This window comes from Scomber japonicus, chromosome 9, assembly GCF_027409825.1.
Source record: "Scomber japonicus isolate fScoJap1 chromosome 9, fScoJap1.pri, whole genome shotgun sequence".
Taxonomy (NCBI): domain Eukaryota; kingdom Metazoa; phylum Chordata; class Actinopteri; order Scombriformes; family Scombridae; genus Scomber; species Scomber japonicus.
Window position 1 is genome coordinate 21,026,848 of NC_070586.1, and position 17,464 is coordinate 21,044,311.

Consider the following 17,464-nt stretch of genomic DNA (forward strand, 5'->3'; position numbering starts at 1 on the left):
TGGTTCAAAAATTGCCTGGACAGATTCATTGGTACTCCCACATAAAATTCTAAATAATTGATTATATTGATATTCAAAGTAACTTTTCTTTATTTAGTGTCATTCAACCTATTTAAATGGAGATAAAGTATATCCAAATTGCTGTTTGGTATAATTGTGTGCACCACACTGAACATGGACCAGAGAAAGGACTGAGGACATCAGAAAGAAAATTATAGACTAGCACGTTAAAGGTAAAGGCTATAACACCATCTCAAAGCAGCTTGATGTTCCTGTGACTACAATATATGCAAATATTAAGATGTCTACAGTCCATTGGACTGTAGTCAACCTTCCTGGACACAGCCGCAAGAGGAAAATCTACCCTAGACTGAACAGAAGGATAGCGCAAATGGTCAAAGAACTATGGGCTCTTCTATTTTTCATGGAAGGGTACCAACAAATTTGTACATGTCTGTAAATCTCTCACTCTTGCTGTGGTGAGCCAGGAGCCAATTCACAAAGTAATTTATAATCAGTCTGAATTTATGATTTAACTGCAGAGCCCCTGGCAATTTGCTTAACTGTGATAATAAAGATTACATGACTTTCAAAATAAAAAGTTAAAAAGTTCCAAGTTGTTATTAACAGGATGTGATATTTATTCCACAGCTAAAGGAGGTGTCTCATGATGTGTTCACCATTATCAGAGCTGCCTGTGTCTAACTCAAGCTGGGCCACCATATGGTCAGCCGCCAAACAGAAATGATCATTTCAGTTTCAGGGATTTTTTTAGGATTCATTTCACACAAGTTTTGTACATCGCAGCAGAACCCTGCGTTCGTTGTTTCTAGTATCTGAGGTAAAAACAACTAAAAAGGTACCCAAGTCAAATTAGTGAGATACAGTATCAATTACATCATATAAATGATCACAGATCCAATAAATCATGGTCGGTCAAGACAAAAACAGTCAGATTTTTTAAAAAAAAACAAAAAAAAAACTGTACTTTCCAATTAAGAATCAATTCACAGAAATCACTGTCATATCTGATTCTGTTTCTGATTCTGAATTTCAGTAAATATAATCGACCACGGACAAACTTTACCTGTCCCTGATAGAAAGTCGCCAATAGCCACTCATGGAACAAACTTATCACATCAGTGTGCAAGAATTTACTTTCCGTGTAAATTTATACACGATGTGGCACATTGTTATCAGAGATTTCCTTTCAAACAGTTCAGCATTAAGACTGAATGTGAAATCAGTGGGTTGATTTAAAAAAAAAAAAAAAAAAAATTCCCATCTCAGACACTCCTTGACCTTGTTGAACAGACAGTGTAGAAATACACACAAATGCAAATACAAAAGGACTCAGACAAGTCAGAGTTCCAACTGCTCAGAACTTTTATTTCGAGGGCAATGAGGATTAAAATTAAATTAAAATATAAAATTTAGATGGGCAAATCTGTCTTTAAAGGGAAGGTGTTGACACAGGCAGAGTAGGCAGCCCTCCAGAAGAAGGGAGAAGAAAGGTAGGAGGGGAAGCTACAAAATGAAGTTTTGGGGGATGAGTGTGTCATTCAGGGCGTTATGTATAAAAAAAAGAAAAGAAAAAAAAGAGGAGACAGATGCAGTTAGTTATTACAAACCCCACCCCCATCTGAAATGTCCTCATATGCAATCAGTGCTATAGCTCTCTTTTTCCTTTTTCTGGTTTATTCCAGGAAAGTTTTGATCAATTATCTTCTTCACCCACTCACCATCAACGTCTCATTCTGTCTTTATGTAACATCTTTTCCTGCAGTTTTGAAAAAAGTAAACAAAAAGTCCTTCAAAAATAAAATGCAGCAACCACATTTCATGTTCTACTATTACATATACAGTATATATATATATATAAATACATACATAAATATCTTACATGTACAACCAATTTTTGAAAAGGGGGGGAGAGAGAACCCAAAAGACTTATGAGGACTTGAGGAGGTGGGGGGAGCCGGGCGAGGAGGGCCCTGGTTGCTCATTGTAAGGGTAGTGTGTCTTTCAGTTTGCTTTTTTTGATTTAGCTTTACACACACGCGCACACACACATACAAACAGCCTTTTGGGGAGGAGAGGGAGTGGGAAGCATTCCTCAGTTGGCCCAGTAGGGGGAGCTGCCATAGCTGGACTTGCTGCCTTGGGCTTTCTGCTGCATGCTGCTGGACTGACTGCGCTGACCGGGACCACCCTGAGGAGAACAAGAACACCATTCAGTCCATCATGTTTAAGAGTTTAAGTAACTGCCTGACAGGTTTATTTCATTTCCACATTCTATTAAGTTTATTCGCCCTTTCCAACCACATAAGTTTTCCAGGAACCTTTGTAGGGACCGAACTTCACTCTGCAGCACTTAGACAGCAGGAACACACGGAGCAATTTTGGTCCTTAGGGTGTGAGGTTTCTTACCCCACCCTCAAAAATATCTACCACTACCAAGATAGTACTTTCTCATGGCCCAGGACCTATTAAGGGTGAGCTGCCACAATTATTTATACCAAAAATGTCAACCTGTGTACAGCAATCATTCAGATGCAACTTAAGTGGTTGTTGACATTAATATTACTAGTGTACTACAGTTTCTGCATGTGTTTTTACTACAAAAGTAGCCTGGGCTATTCGAAGTGTTTTCAGTTTCATCCATTTTTTGAGTCTGAAGTATATTTCACATTTTAGCAGCCAAAGCTCCGCTGCCTTATACCCTCTCTAAGAAGGCTCTCTGCGCCACAGCACTATCAATCCATAGCATTTCTATTTTTGACAGAGCCGTTTCTAAATCATGTCAAGCTCAACAGAGCAGATTGCACCAGACAGGAAGTCAGCTCTGTAGTTTATATATCAAGAAAAAATATTTTTTTATATTGATCATTGCTCTACTTGGGAATGAGTTGAAATACAAAAACAAATGCACCAAATAAGAATACAGCAACTCAGAAAACATGTCTGCCAAATAAAATTAACAAAATCAGATAAAAACTGAATGGTAAAAACATTTCTAATGATGCAAACTAATTTTGAGAGACACTAAGTGCAGAATGTTTTTACCTGTCCGTCCTGTGTGAGGTGATGGTGCAGCAACTGGGAGTGGGGCTGTTGGTGCGGCAGGATGTGCAGGAAGGGAGCAGGTGCGTAACCAGGAGCACCTCCAGGGTTCAGGGGCCCTGTTCCCCCCAGTGCTGAGGGCAGGCTGAAGGGTGGCGGTGTCCCTGTGTGGAAGCCCTGCTTGTCAAATGACTGAAAAGAACAGAGAGGAGACACAAGTGGTTAAAACCACAACTACAGGTAAATTAATGTGAAATCATTGTAAAAATAAATGAAATCCAAATTTTAATTATAAAAACAACAATGGAAATCTTATTTGCCAACACCACCAGTCTACCAGTACCACACCTGCCAACCCTCCAGTTTTACCCAAGTTTCTCCTGTATTATCACCCCCTGTCCAGCTGTGATATCCCAGTAAATTATGTATGAAACACAATTTAACACACACACACACACACACACACACACACACACACGACGTTCAATTTCAACATTTTCACCCCCTCGCTAAAAAAACTCTATTGAAGTCTAACTGCAGATTTTCAGTACAAATGTACTCTAAAATAAAAGGTCACAGAAGTGCAATTTTAAGATTACAAGCAGAGGCACTGGGCCTTTAACATAATGATATACATACAACTGGAAACTGGATAGATGGCCGACTCACCTGTGTTTTGCTGTAGATCGAACCTCCCATGTCAGGTACTCCTCCACTGGTACCTGATCCTGACAGTCCCGGTGCTGAGAGGGAAATGAAGAAAGGGGAGGAGGAAGGAGATGAAGATTTAAGAGAGAAGGGGGGGAAAGCAAAGGGGGAAGAAAATGATAAAGAAGAAAGGAAAATCAAGGGGTTAAGGGGGAATAAGAACAACTGTCACTTCACTGCTGATGAGTGAATATTAAGCACTGAATGTTTATTTCCAATGTTAGTAGAAGGGGGGCCAGCCAGTAGGAAGAAGCATATTAAATGAAGAGGCGCAGAGGTGCGATTCTCACTTAATTTCCCTTTGGCATGAATCCATATATGTGCACATCACACACGTGCATATACGCACCTTTCTCCAGAACACTCTTGACTGTAGAATCATCTGCAATTGTGAGTACATCTGTTTTTTTCCCCCACAGGACAACGCCCACTGACTTTGTGTGTGTTGTTAGAGTGTGCGCACATGTGTAGTGTATGTACCTTTCCCTGGGCCGCTGCCCGCTGATTTGGCCTGTGACTGGGCAGAGCCTCCGTACCCTCCCTTACTGTATTCCCCACCGTGGGCTTGAGACAGGTCATCAAAGGCTGAAGGAGGAGGAGTACAGAAAGAAGAGAGGAGGCAGAGCGAGCAGATGAGAAGGAGGGGGGGGGGGGGGGAGAAAGAGAAAGGAGATGGAACAGATAAGGTGAAAAAAAAAAAAGAAGAGGAAAAAGGATGGAAAGAGAAAAGAAGAGAGGAAGGGGGGGGCACAGGAGAGAGAGGCAGTAAGGTAACCTGACTAAAATGGCAGCTGTCTATATTGAGCCGTGTCCAACTTCAGCAGGGGGTTTGAGCTATGCATGCAGCACAAGCAAAAAAAAAAAAAAAATCACACACAAAAGGCCCAATCCCACACGCACATGCAGCATTTGGTGTTCATGTATGAAGAGGTGGATGTTGATTTCTCTGCCCTCCCACCACACATTGCACTCCCTGATTTATGACCACGTCTGTTACTTAATGCTTTCATCTCTGTATATACACACTGTCTCGCTCGCAATACCTATACTAGTAAAATACAGTTATAACAAACCAGTTTACAACAAGAGTATTAGTTGCTACTAACCCACTAATATTACAATGACTAGTCCAACTTTTAAAAAGGTTTATCAGATAACCTTCAACTATTTTTGCAGCATGCTATTGTGGTAGATTATGGTATAGAGAGAGATTATTTAGCAATAATAATTTAAGATGAACCTGTGCTGTTGTAGTCCAATAAATGCACAAGCTGGAGTCGGTATATGTACTGAATTTAAACACTAAATTAAAAGTGTCTTTTACCATTGCTAGACTGAAAATGCTATGTGTTAACTGTCTGAATAAGTCGATCCAAGGAGTCACAGATGGAGCCTTCTTGTCTCTTCCTGGTCTTACCTGTGCCATATGCATGCTGTCCGTAACTGGGCTGATGCTGTTGGTGGTACTGGTTGGAGGGGTTGGCCAGGCCCATAGTAGGTTGTTTGGCTGAAGCAGGAGGCACAAAGACGGTGGGGCCGTACTGGAAGGCTGAGGGAACTCCAGGCATACCAGCATAGTACGGCAGACCTGTAAAATGGTCATTTAATAATCAGTTTTCATTTCGGGAATTCGGCAATTCGGAAATAATAGTTTCCTAAACAGTTATCTGGCATCACTGGTTAAAAATACAAACTCTTTTTAGCTCCCAGTACTCCTCACTGGCATTTAAACAAGCAGCCAAAAATAACAAGAGGACAGATGGTAACTAAATGCTAAGTGCATTATGAGTTAACAGGAAATGCCTGTGAGGATATGTCTGTCTGACATCCTCATCATGAAATATAACTTTGCTCATCCTCACCAGTATATCCATAGCCAGGGGGCAGAGGGGGGTTTAGGAAGGCCTGGTTCTGTGTCTGCTGGCCTTGGCCCTGTCCTTGGCCCTGCCCCTGTGTCCCTGCTTGTGGTGCCTGCTGGGGCTGTGACTGCACCCCGGCTGTAGACAGGCTGGTTGGGGGAGCTGGAGATGAAGAGTCATTCCTGCCAAACTTTGTCGCCTCACCTGGTATAAAAAGGCAAAGCCGGTCGGTTAAATAGCTAATATGAATTAGCAAAGAATACACCAAAACGAAGGAAAATACAGAGACAGTGATCAGCTATTGTGTCAGTATCATTGTATCTTGAAACATAACACATGGTCAAAAACACCCCATTCATCATAAAATACAATTTGATTTACCAGAATATGGGTTATTGGCCAGGCCATCTCTTCCAGGCATGGTAGCTGTAGTACCAGGGAATGTTACACCATAGTAGTCCTGTGTAGGAGGACAAAAAAAACAAACAAACCCTTAATTAAAAATACGAGCATAACCCTTCCTGTTTTCTAGCATCTCAGACTGGTACTTTGGAGATTAAATGATAATGCCATGCAATACAAAAGATATATGAATGAAATACTGGACGTCAACTAAGGTAATATACAACATGGTACTTGACAGAACAAACACCTCACCATAGACTGACTCACCATAGGAAGGCGAGACTGCAGCATTTGCAGTTCCTCGTATCCATAGATCTGCTGTTGAAATAAAGATGTCCCACATGTTCAGACACGCAAAGAACAATTACAGAATTCTGTACATATTTTCCAGTTCCTGTAAATTGTATGAGTCTCCAGTAAACCTCACTGTGGCTTACAAACTGAAATGTAGCTTCATCCTCTACTTCTTTTAACCTCAACTCTGCTAGTCAGTTTCTCAGTGTATTTCATAGGTAGTGTGTGAACAGAGCCTACTAAACACAATCATTAAAACTGATTAGCTGTACAGAATGAGGAGAGAAAGCTAGCATAATAAGTTTATTGGCGCTATTCCACTATACAGTTCTAGCACTACTCGACTTTTTTTGCGTATCCACTAGGGATAGTACCTGGTACTTTTTTTAGAACCTGCTCTGCTGAGGTTCCAAGCGAGCCGATACTAAATGTGACGTCAGACTGCTGGCCACTGATTGGTCAGAGAGTCTTCACTGGATGAGTCATGAGCTGTCCCACATAAGAATCAAACCTTGCATTTTTAAATACAGGCAACAGTGTTAAAGCCATAATTTTCTTGCTTTATGTGTGACAGAAAGCCACATGCAGCAGCAAGTACTCTACTGCCTCCAAGTCCTCCATTGTTTATGTGTTTGTGTCGCGTATAAAACTAAGTCACAGCAGTTTCACGGAGCCGTGCTATGAAGACCCCGCCCACATTGAGTAGGTACTTTTTTGTAATGGAAAAGGTCGTTCCTGGAACCGAGTTGAGCAGTGCTAGAACTGTATAATGGAAAAGCGCCATATGTGTCCTCGTCAGGTAACAAAATGAAGATGATCTACATTTTTGTGTAGATTAGTCATTTGAGACACCAACTCCCATCTATTTCATCTGCCTCATTAAGAAATAACAGACAAACAGGCAGACTAATTAATACACAAATAATTTAATACATTTTTAGAGAAGTATATAGTTACCGGGTAAGCTGGGAGCAAGCCACCAGGGCCCATAATGTACTGGTTGGCCAGGAGAGGCGGCACTCCTTGGGCCAAGTTAGGAGGAGCTTTACCTGGGGAAGAGATGAAACACGAGGGATATTTGAATTTGACTTAATGGCTGAATATTTTAACCAATTCTTTATTTTGCAAAGAATATTTTGTGATTTAAACTTGTAAAGTAACAAAACAAATAGACGACCAAAGGGAGGGAGTACTTCTTACAGGAATTGTATTCGATTAAGTCCTTAATTTAAATCTAAATGGTCACAAAAATAAGACTACAAAACAAAGCAAAACAAAAAACGAGTTCCTTTGTGAATATGAGCCTACCGGAGGTGGCGGTGAGCAGGGGCGCCGTGCGGTTCCCTGCAGCTGAGAGCGAGGTGTTTGTGATAGAGTTTGTGCCATTAGGAGTTAATCCTGGTGCTCCAGATGGGTGCAGACCATTGGTTGTGCTGCTCACAGCCAGTGGAACTGATGTATTGGGATTAATAATCTGGCTGGATGACGATGGAAAGGCATGGAGGTTGCTGCTGCTGCTGTCTTCGTTAGTTATCTGCAGGAATGGGACAAGAGCAGAGAGTCACGACATGAAGGTCTTTCATGAATAACACCATGTTTCTCTCAAACCCCTTACAGCTTAATGGAAGTCCTCCACTCAAAGCATCATATCCTATTATATTACCACGACTGCAGATTTATGGCTTGTGAGTTCAAGCATGTACACACTCACCGTTAGGGAGGAGCTTGTGGCGAGCGCCGATCCAGATGAGTGAGAATTAGTCACATGACTAGAAAACAAAGAAAAGTGTTTAAATCAGCCTGTTTAAACTTGATGAAGTGGCAAAAACACTTGACAATTGGGAGATTCAGTGAAAGATGTTTCCACATTCAAAGATTAAGATATGTGCTTGTAACCATCATCATCTCCAAAGACAAAAGAGAGAAAGACACACAACTAATTAATCAATGTGCAATGCCATATGCCACATGTGAATGAAGCATCCCATACCTGTTGAGCGAGGCGATAGATGTTGAGTGCGAAGGTGTGACTGCAGGCGAAGGGATGTGGTGCACGGGGCCACTGTCACTGGTCATTATGGGAGACTCCGTTTTCACCGTTCTGGACGTTGATGACATAGCTGTTTGGAGAAAAAAAATGGAATTTTATATATTTCAATTTGGTGTAAATTTGTAGGAGGATGAAGAAACAAGAATGAAACAAAATAAATATGAGCTGAATACATCTTGGTCTTATCAAACCTCATCAACTTAGCCTGAGAGGACTCTCCACTTCCTACCGGATGCATTTTGCAATCAATATTCATTATATTAGATTTTATAGGCCACTCCAGTAGTGCTCTCTATAACTGACCATGCTGAGTGTACTTACTGTCCTGTGTGCTCTGCGTCTTCATGCTGCTGTAGCCATTCTATGGGAGAAAAGGAAAAACATTGATTTTGCACTGTGTTTTTTCATGTGTACCTGAATAACAATAAAGTTATCTATCTGGAAAAGGAAAACATTGATTTTGTCATTCAGCTTTATGTTGAATATTAAGCAAACATTATGCTTTTGAGAAATAACAGGAAATAACAGTCAGTTTTTTGTCATTTAGGCTTTTTTCCATACAGAAGATTTATCCTTACTGTGAGGGGGCCAGCAGCTGATGAGACATCCTTGCTCTGGGAGAAGCCCAGATGGGGTGGCAGGGACCTTGGGCCACTGCTCTCCACACGGTTGGCTGTAGTAGGGGCTGTGGAAGAGGGTGGAGCAGCTGCACTGGGAAGACCCAGTGAGGGGGAGGGTGTTGCACTGGGTAAGCCCAAAGATGGTGAGGGGAAGCTGGGATCCGATACAGCTGAGGGTATGCTGCTCATGTGTTCACTGATTTGTAAATAAAATATACAAACAACGTAATCAGAATAGTGGTAGAGACAGGAAGTATTAATACTGGCTTCATAAATGCACAGCGTACATAAATTCTCACATACACACCTCACAGATCCTGGCTTGGAGAACAGGCTGTTCTGTGGTTGCTGTGTGGGAACAGCAGTGGGGACAGACATGGGTGCTGGCACCACTGGAGCTGGGGCTGAAGCTGGAGCTTGTTCCCTGGCTGACTCTCCCTGAGCCATATCCACCGTTCCACTGCCGGCCTCAGAACCAAAATCAAGAGCTCCAAACTGGACATTCAGGCCAGATATATCTGCCAAGCCCGGCATCTCCACTGCCGAAGAGGGGATCTGAAGTAGACAAAGAGTGAACTGAGTTTTATTTCATGTTTGATTATTTATCATTTATTTTTGGATGATATGTAAAATGTTTAAATTGTGAGAATCAAGTTAATGCAGAGAAATATATTACTGTCAGTCAGTCATTAACATAGGATGATAACTGCCTAGTAGCCATCTTTTGTCTTTATTTGTTACAGACTTGTACTGAAAGAGGACTGTACTGCAGTGTGTTATCTGCAGCCACTGTTTGTTGACAAGATAAAGTAATGAGGGAGTTAAAAGCTTGCAGAAAGCCTGGCAGCTAGCTGGGTGTCTGAACAGATCAAGCACACGTCTTTATCTCAAAGTTATGGGAGCACATTGATTATAAAGAGTACATGCAGTTTTTGCCATGTCTTACAAGTGTTGTTGGTCTATGGTTATTTTTGCAGGGAAGTCATTGCACTGCTTAAAAAAAACAAAAAAAAAAAAAAACAGTTCAGCTGTGAGAGGAACTTACCTTTGAAGGAGGCGGTACTCTGCGTCTCTGTGTCTTGAGCTGCCGCTGGGGGGGTTCTGTGATGGGAGGCTCCATGCCTGGCAGCTTCACTCCAGGAGAAGCTCCGTCTCTTACAGGAGGGATGGTGGACTCGTGACCTGAAGTAGATGAAAAGGTGCCCGTTTTAATTTACAACATGAGAACACAGCAATAAATGGAATCAAAGTATTGCCGATTATGAAAATAGTCATGAGTTGCAGCTCAGTGTGATGTGGTATGCTATGCAGGCCGTCTGCCTAAAATGGCAGTTTAGTTATAGAAGAAAAATGCAAAAAGTGATAATGGTGTAGTCTAATACCTGGTGGTGTGGGGACCTGTGGAGCATGTGACTGAGACAAGTGTAGAGGCTCTGTGGTGGGAAGGATGGACTGTTGCTGCCTCTGTGCCAGCTGGCTGAGCACCGCTGATGGTTCTGGCTGAAGCTTCATTTCCACTGAAGAGAATAGGAAATATTTTACAACCAGTGTACTACAGTGCACTCTAGTGCGGTGGTTCTTATTTACTTTTGAGGTAAACTTACAGTGTAGGGCAGTAACAGGGCCGTTCTCCAATCTCTGAGGCTTGGTTTCGACAGAGGGAGAAGGAGCAGGAGCAGGACTTTGAATTGGAGGTGGCCCTGCATCTTTGGAGACGTTACTGTTGCTGGTGTTGGCCAGCGTCTGACTGGCTCTCTGACCAAGCCGAGGCCCATTGAGCTGCTCTGATGTCCTGATGTCAGAGGCGGGTGCTGGCTTAGGTGCATTCAGAGACCCAAAACCAGAACCCAGGACTGAGGACTGGTAGGAGGATGAGAGAAGCAGAACAAGAACTGAATACACTGATATCAAATCGGTAGGTACATGAACATGAGTGTAAGTATTTGCTGGTGCTTGAACATATGGAAGTGTGTGTATGCGTGGTCGTCTGTACCAGTGCAGCATGTGCGTAGGTGGTACTAGCAGAGGCGGCATGGGCATAGGTGTTTGCTGTGGCATGCGCGTAGCTGTGAGTTGCAGTGCGTCCGTTGTGGTGGGAATTGGTAAACACCAGGCTTTGCCCCAAATCCTCAGCTGAGGGGCCATCAACCATCACCCCCAAGTCAGAGTCCACAGAGCCCCCTCCAGCCTTGGGCAGTAGGGTAGCCAGGTCCACACTGAGGAGAAGCAGGCAACAAGGGAACAGATGAAGTGGATGGAGTGTAAAGTAGGAGGACAAAGAGGTTTGGGGAGGAGAGGTGTCAGGGAGAAGTTAATGTTATTCTCTAAAATACAGCCAGTTCTTTGTTATTTTAAAGTTGAATATATTTTGAACAGGATGGCTTACTTGTGTCCCAGTGAGATGTGGTTTGCTGGAGCAGAAGAGGCAGTGAATACTTTGGTCTCAGACAACTGTGAGAGGGCAGAAAATGCAAAAACTATTATCCATCAAATTAAAATAAGCATATGAGATGTGCTGTATATTATATAAACTGTTCAGGGACACTGGTATGCATTCAATCTTAAACCATATTCGGAAAGTTATCAGTAGTACTGCAAATCCCTTTTGAATCCAGTAAAAAGTGCTGCCTTACATCCTCATTCCAGTCTTCTGAAGTCCAGTCTTCCAGATTGCCTCCCCATGTTCCTGAAAAAAGAAAAACAGTACAGAAGCCAAGTCAGCGTTACTGTGTTTACATAAACTCATGATATGTTCTCAACGGCCATCCATCACCCCAAAACAGTGACAAATAAAGCACTATGACTGCTTTAATACAACAAACAATCTACAATCCTGAACTGCTTTGCTTGTTTCTGCTTTTATCTCACACTCTGTGGCCTGAAACAGACTGAAAGCATTGCAATTCAGTTCACTGATTTTGGGGCAAGTGAACACTAGATAATGCTGATACTTAAAAGCTAACAATTAAGTCATTCCACGGCACAAGGAATGGGCATCCAAACATAACATTTTATGTTTGGTTATTTTCCGTACCAGTTCCCTCAGCAGGTTCGTTGCCATCCCCTTCCCATGTCTCCTGGCGACCTCCCGAGTTAGCCGTGTAGTCAGCGGGATTGAAGGTGCTGAAAGGAGGAGAGGTAGAAAGAAGAGACAACAGGAAAGGTAGAAAAACAATGTAGAGGGTGAGCAAAGAAGCTACGGTTTCTATCAAACAACAAAAAACAGCAGATAAATAGGACTTAAACACTTTCAGTGAGGAGATTCAGAAACTTAGTCTTTCCACACATTTGTTTTAAGATATGTGCTTGTAATTACCATCACTACCTCCTCATCCTACTTAACTTAAGATCTACACTGAAACATGTGTTCTTACCCCATTCCCTGGGAGGAGAACCTGTTGCCAGCAGCTGCTCTTCCTCTACCACGACCCCCTGCCCCTGTGGACACACAAAACAATCAGATGACATCGTTCATTAAGCTGTTCTTGTTGGTATCAAACAAGCACTGTGTTTTACTGAAATGTTGATTTCTCAATATAGAGCTTTACCAGGCATTAGACAATATTCTACTGGTCTGTTTTTGTTTTAATTTACATCAAATGAATTTATTCTGTAAAATCTTCAAACATGGGCATGGAGGTGACAGATAAGTCTTAGGTCTAAACACAGCTGGGCAATATGGACAAGACCAAATACTATAATTTCAATATTGTGACAGTATTGTAGGAATGACTATTGGTGGTTTCAATAAAGATTTACACAATGACATCTTTGATAAATAATTATCAGTAAATAGCTAACAGCTACAACAATCATAGTATGTTCAGAAAGAAAACTACATCGATTTACTGTAATGCGGCATTTAAAACTAGGAAGACAACATTTCTGCCCATCAGGATATCCAACATTTAAGAAATGATCTAGTTTCATATCACAATAAATATTAATGTGTTGCCCAGCCCTAAATCTTATAACAAATGGATTTGTTTTTTGCCACGGAATAGCTTTAAGTGTAGTATTGAATTATTTTTGAAGTTTTTAATTGTACCCATTCAATAACGACAAGCTGCAACAAGAATGCATGTATTACTCTACAAAGTACAACCTGTCAAATAACACCATTTATTTCTTCTGATTCAAACCTTGACTGACTTCACAACTCTTTGATTAAAGCCTACAAATTCTGTCAAATTCTTCTACTTCCCATGTTCTGATCTTTTTATTGATGACAACCCCCCGCACACCACCACCACCCCCCCTACACACACATACAAGCAGCTGCAGGGACTGAGCTCATTCCACACATGCTGAGTACTGCAGCACTCTAAATGCCTGCGGACACAAATAGCTATGTTGCCAGCTACATCACCAAAACATACACAGTATCTTCAGACAATTACAATTTGCAAAAATGTGTGGACATGTTTGTGCAAACACTTACATCTATGTAAAAAACTGTAATATAAACACCACAACAATGGAGAACTTTAGTTTATACATAAACCCAATCTGATTTTCTAACCAGACCAGAGCCATATGGAAATGTACACTAACAGTAGCTATGGATAACATTCCCGGCCCCCATTATCATCATACTATCCAACTTTGGATGGGAATTCATCACTAACAAGATGGCAACACATTTAAAATTAAAAGCACAGTCAGACAGTTCTGTAATGCTCACCTCTGCCTCGTCCTCTGCGTCCACGGTCCCCTCCTCTCTCTCCAGGAGCCACCTCAAACCCATTCTCCTCTAGCCGACCTGGAATCAACAGAAAACAAAGGGCCACCGAAATGAAGACATTAAATCCCATATATAATGAATCCTATGTATTATTAATACTATCTCCTCAGAGCCTTTTAAATAAACCCCTAGGGAAATCAAAGTTCTATATACACTCCTCATACTTTTAGCAACATATAACTGAAAATAAACTAACGCTAGAAAATTATTTAGTCTTCCTCAAACAAAACGCTAAGGCAGGAAATACACAGAGTACCATTGTAACACACAGACGAGGAACAAATATCTACACAATCCAACCACCTTATTCCTTAGGTTGGAAGAAAGGAAAATAATTTATCAATTTTTTACCTTCACGGCCTCGGCTGATACCTCGGCCCCTCCTGTTGGATCCCCCACGTCCGCGACTGGCATCCCTGTCTCCTCCTTTCTTCTCCCTGCTCTCCTTTATCTCTGAGGGCCCTCCTTCTTTCCCAAGGCTCCGCTTCTTCCCCACAGTCTCCCAGGAGTTCTGAACACAGAAATTAACAAGAAAATTAGATTGTGTCTATAAAGATACACCTACATCGTGATAGAAATTTTGCATTGTTTATGGATTTTGTGACATCATAAGTGAACACAAGTACAATAGATGTATATAGGATGAATATAGCATGTGCTGGTCTATATATAGGCTCTCACTGTGTCAGAGGTGCTCTCCAGCAGGAAGTTGATGGCTCTGTTTACATCTTCGTTGCAGTCATGGAGGGCTACCATGCACTCATCTTGAGTCTTCCCAGTTACCTCAATCAGCTGTGCAAAACATAAACGAAAGATCAACACTCAATGCAGTGAGTGTGCCATTGTCAACAAATTCCAGGTTGATACAGTGGTGAGCTACAACAATTTGTCTTTATGTGTGTGTATATGCACAAACACACTACCTGTTTGACCTTGTCTTCAAAGTCAGCATCATTTTTGTCGTAGATCATTTGGGCCAAACGAATCTGTTCTGCTGTGGCCTGGTAAACAAAGAGTTCAGTAAGAAATAATACATTCTAAAAAACAAAGCCAGGTGTCATTTTCGTAGTCAAACAAAACAATTGGAGGACCCTCTGTTTGTTTACAACTTCCAATGAGAGATGGCATAATCCTACACATCTAAAAGTCAATTTATGAGTGAGAACGCGCCCTGTTTGCGGTTCGATTCCTTTTTTTGATGACACCCCTTGTTGCGTATGTTTATAGTCTCTGTACATTTCAAATTAAAAATTTAAAAAAATAATTTAAAAAAGCTTTACTACCAAATAATTTTTTTTTTTTTAAGTGAAGTCCAATGCTTCTTAATTCCACATTATACTTTCAATCCAACATTTAAGACTAAGTAAGCCATTCTGTGGTGTGGTTGAATTGAATCATGTTATACTGAGGGGGGTTCTAATACTATGTCCACCTCCCAGTATAACCACAACGCAAACTACATCCTCCAGACCGATCATAAAATAAACCAACGCCTCTCTAAAATAGATTAAAAAAATGTAACCTTATACCCTCCATGAAGGTAAAATTTATTGTGGGGCTGCCGTACGTTATGTTCTGTGTCGTAACTGTATGTACAATAGGTAAAACCCACCTGTATCTGTTTCTGTGGCTGTGTTGTTTGTGTGGTAGTGGGCAGCGTTCTGTCCCGAGTCCCCCGGGCTTGATTGCTGACCACTGAAGTCATCATATACAGTATATACAAAACAATGTATGTACAAAATAGAAAAATCTGGGGAGAAAGAAAGAAAGACAGGGCAGAACATTAAGTGTGAGATGGTAGTAAAATACAATAGTGGGTAAATATCCGTGTCCCAGTACAGTATACTGAATATGTAAGCAGACTGAGGCTCACTGTTGTCAAGTATGCCATGTAAGACTATAACCCCATCTGTCGCCCCCACCTCCTAGGTTAAATTTAGCCAGCCAAGAGGGGACAGTCCAGTCCCAGGTGTCAACTTACAACCCTCCCACAGTCTCCCACACAAAAACACCAAGAGTATCAACCAGCATATTTTATGGGTAGTATGAGAGTTATACGGATTTTTTTAAAACAATGACGCCATGTTAACATCAGCAATGTGGCATTTGATTATAAGTAATGAGTAACCATAACGAACACGGCCCTTTATGCAAGTCTAAACGTTGTCTCAGAAAACCGAAAGCACACGACTCCACTGGGTTAGATTATATTACGCAGTAACTGGTAGTTAAGCAAGAATAATAATGACTGACAACAGATTAGGTTCGCCGGCTGTGCTCGTACCATTGTCTTACAACTGTACAGAAAAAACGCATGGTCAATATAATGAAATTACAATTGTTGTTTTTTATTCGCGCATGTCTAACGTGACTAATCGTTGAATCGTTAGTTAGGTAAACGTTACAAGAATCTGGATGGACGGATATTTGAGCCGCACCGATTTACGTTCAAATTAGCGTTAGGTCAACCAGCTAGCTCACTGTAGCTTTAGCACCGCAGCTCGTCTTTGTTCCGTGTGCGATTCACACACATACACACGACTCCTACAACCTATCTACTGGCAAAATATTGGCACTGTTGCCGTAAAATTAACCTATCAAACGATGATATGTATGTTCGTACGGGCCAGCAGAGTCAATAGCAAAAAATAAATAAACAAATGCGACAAGTGCAAAGATTCTCCTTTTGTGAAAACCTATCAGAGGAGCTAATATTAGCATCGGGCTAACACAACCGAAACGAACGGGGAAAAAACACCGCGCTGATACTTTAACACACACAGCGGTCCGTGCCTATATTTTATTTGTAAGAATGTGACACTGTATGTTGTCGAGGATTAATGTTAACCTACGACAAGATTCGCCGGTGTACTAACTGCCCCAGCATGTGAACGGCCTGTCCGATTACAATACAGCAACACGGTAACGTTACGGCAGCGCTTTCACTTTGCTAACCACCGAGCAGGGCGAGCCGTGTCTCCCAATCAGGCGATTAATCTCCTTAAACTAACTACTAAATAACACGGTAAAACGTATACGTCGTTCAACCCGCTTTTAAGTCGATTATATTGGTACGACATAGCCTTTTCTTTCTCTTTACCTGCTAACACGCTTCGCTCAGCCAGCAGCAGCAGATGCTGTCACGTGACACACCGCGCCGTTGTTGAACGTTGTGAGGGTGACGCAGCTAATCAGGACGCGCCTAACAGGTCACGTGGTTTCAACGCCGTGCCCTGACGTGCGCGCTCCCGTGCGAGAACGCGCGACATTGTTTCTAGAATGACGAAAGCTTACTTTATGGAAGAAGGCATGGCCTCTACCAAATCGATACTTAATAACCAATAAAGTTAAGGACAATTCTTTTAAACTCATTCATAATGTCTATCCACAACTCCCAGTACCTCCCACTAAAATAGACTGATGCTGTCCCTGGGACATTGCACACATGTATATCATCTCAGGAACTTCTGCATTGCACAATTATATATTGCAAATTTACTTGCACAGAGATTCTTAATTGTACATATTATTTTATTTTTTATTTTATTTTACTTATTTTATCACTTTGACCTTTACACTGCTGCTTGTGTCAATTTGAATTTCTCTCAAGGGGGATCAATACAAATATATTTTATCATATCTTTTAAAAAGAGATTTAAGAGAAATGTTGATGTGAGTAGTCCAAAAAACTATTGTACATTTCCTTATATTGATGAAAGTT

The 17,464-nt window shown here is 41.5% G+C and overlaps 1 protein-coding gene across 2 annotated transcripts; it reads right to left on the reverse strand.

Moving 5' to 3' along the window:
- Window positions 1-1,368: 1,368 nt before the first annotated feature.
- Window positions 1,369-16,900, reverse strand: LOC128365351 (ubiquitin-associated protein 2-like). 2 transcript variants are annotated; one of them, XM_053326048.1, is made up of 29 exons: window positions 16,844-16,900; window positions 15,356-15,493; window positions 14,667-14,744; window positions 14,425-14,535; window positions 14,095-14,254; window positions 13,684-13,761; window positions 12,374-12,437; window positions 12,034-12,122; window positions 11,633-11,685; window positions 11,386-11,450; window positions 10,993-11,215; window positions 10,604-10,859; window positions 10,382-10,516; window positions 10,045-10,181; window positions 9,307-9,554; window positions 8,958-9,195; window positions 8,701-8,740; window positions 8,320-8,449; window positions 8,041-8,098; window positions 7,638-7,863; window positions 7,287-7,378; window positions 6,303-6,353; window positions 6,012-6,090; window positions 5,634-5,834; window positions 5,189-5,359; window positions 4,252-4,356; window positions 3,733-3,806; window positions 3,067-3,255; window positions 1,369-2,212 (listed from the first exon to the last, which is right to left on the reverse strand). In XM_053326048.1, the coding sequence occupies exons 2-29, from the start codon at window positions 15,449-15,451 to the stop codon at window positions 2,117-2,119; spliced, it is 3,543 nt and encodes a 1,180-aa protein (XP_053182023.1). In that variant the 5' UTR covers window positions 15,452-15,493; window positions 16,844-16,900; the 3' UTR covers window positions 1,369-2,116. The 2 variants fall into 2 exon arrangements, with proteins under 2 accessions (XP_053182023.1, XP_053182024.1); XM_053326049.1 differs by lacking the exon at window positions 4,252-4,356.
- Window positions 16,901-17,464: the final 564 nt, after the last annotated feature.

What these genes read in the sequence shown, in the direction of transcription:
- LOC128365351 (XM_053326048.1), bottom strand. Translation starts at nt 15,451, where the DNA reads ATGATGACTTCAGTGGTCAGCAATCAAGCCCGGGGGACTCGGGACAGA. An exon ending in AGCCACAGAAACAGATACAG is followed by an intron (nt 14,745 to 15,355) that starts GTGGGTTTTACC and finishes TTTGTTTACCAG; the next exon opens with GCCACAGCAGAACAGATTCG. An exon ending in TGCAGTCTCGCCTTCCTATG is followed by an intron (nt 6,091 to 6,302) that starts GTGAGTCAGTCT and finishes CCTCCTACACAG; the next exon opens with GACTACTATGGTGTAACATT.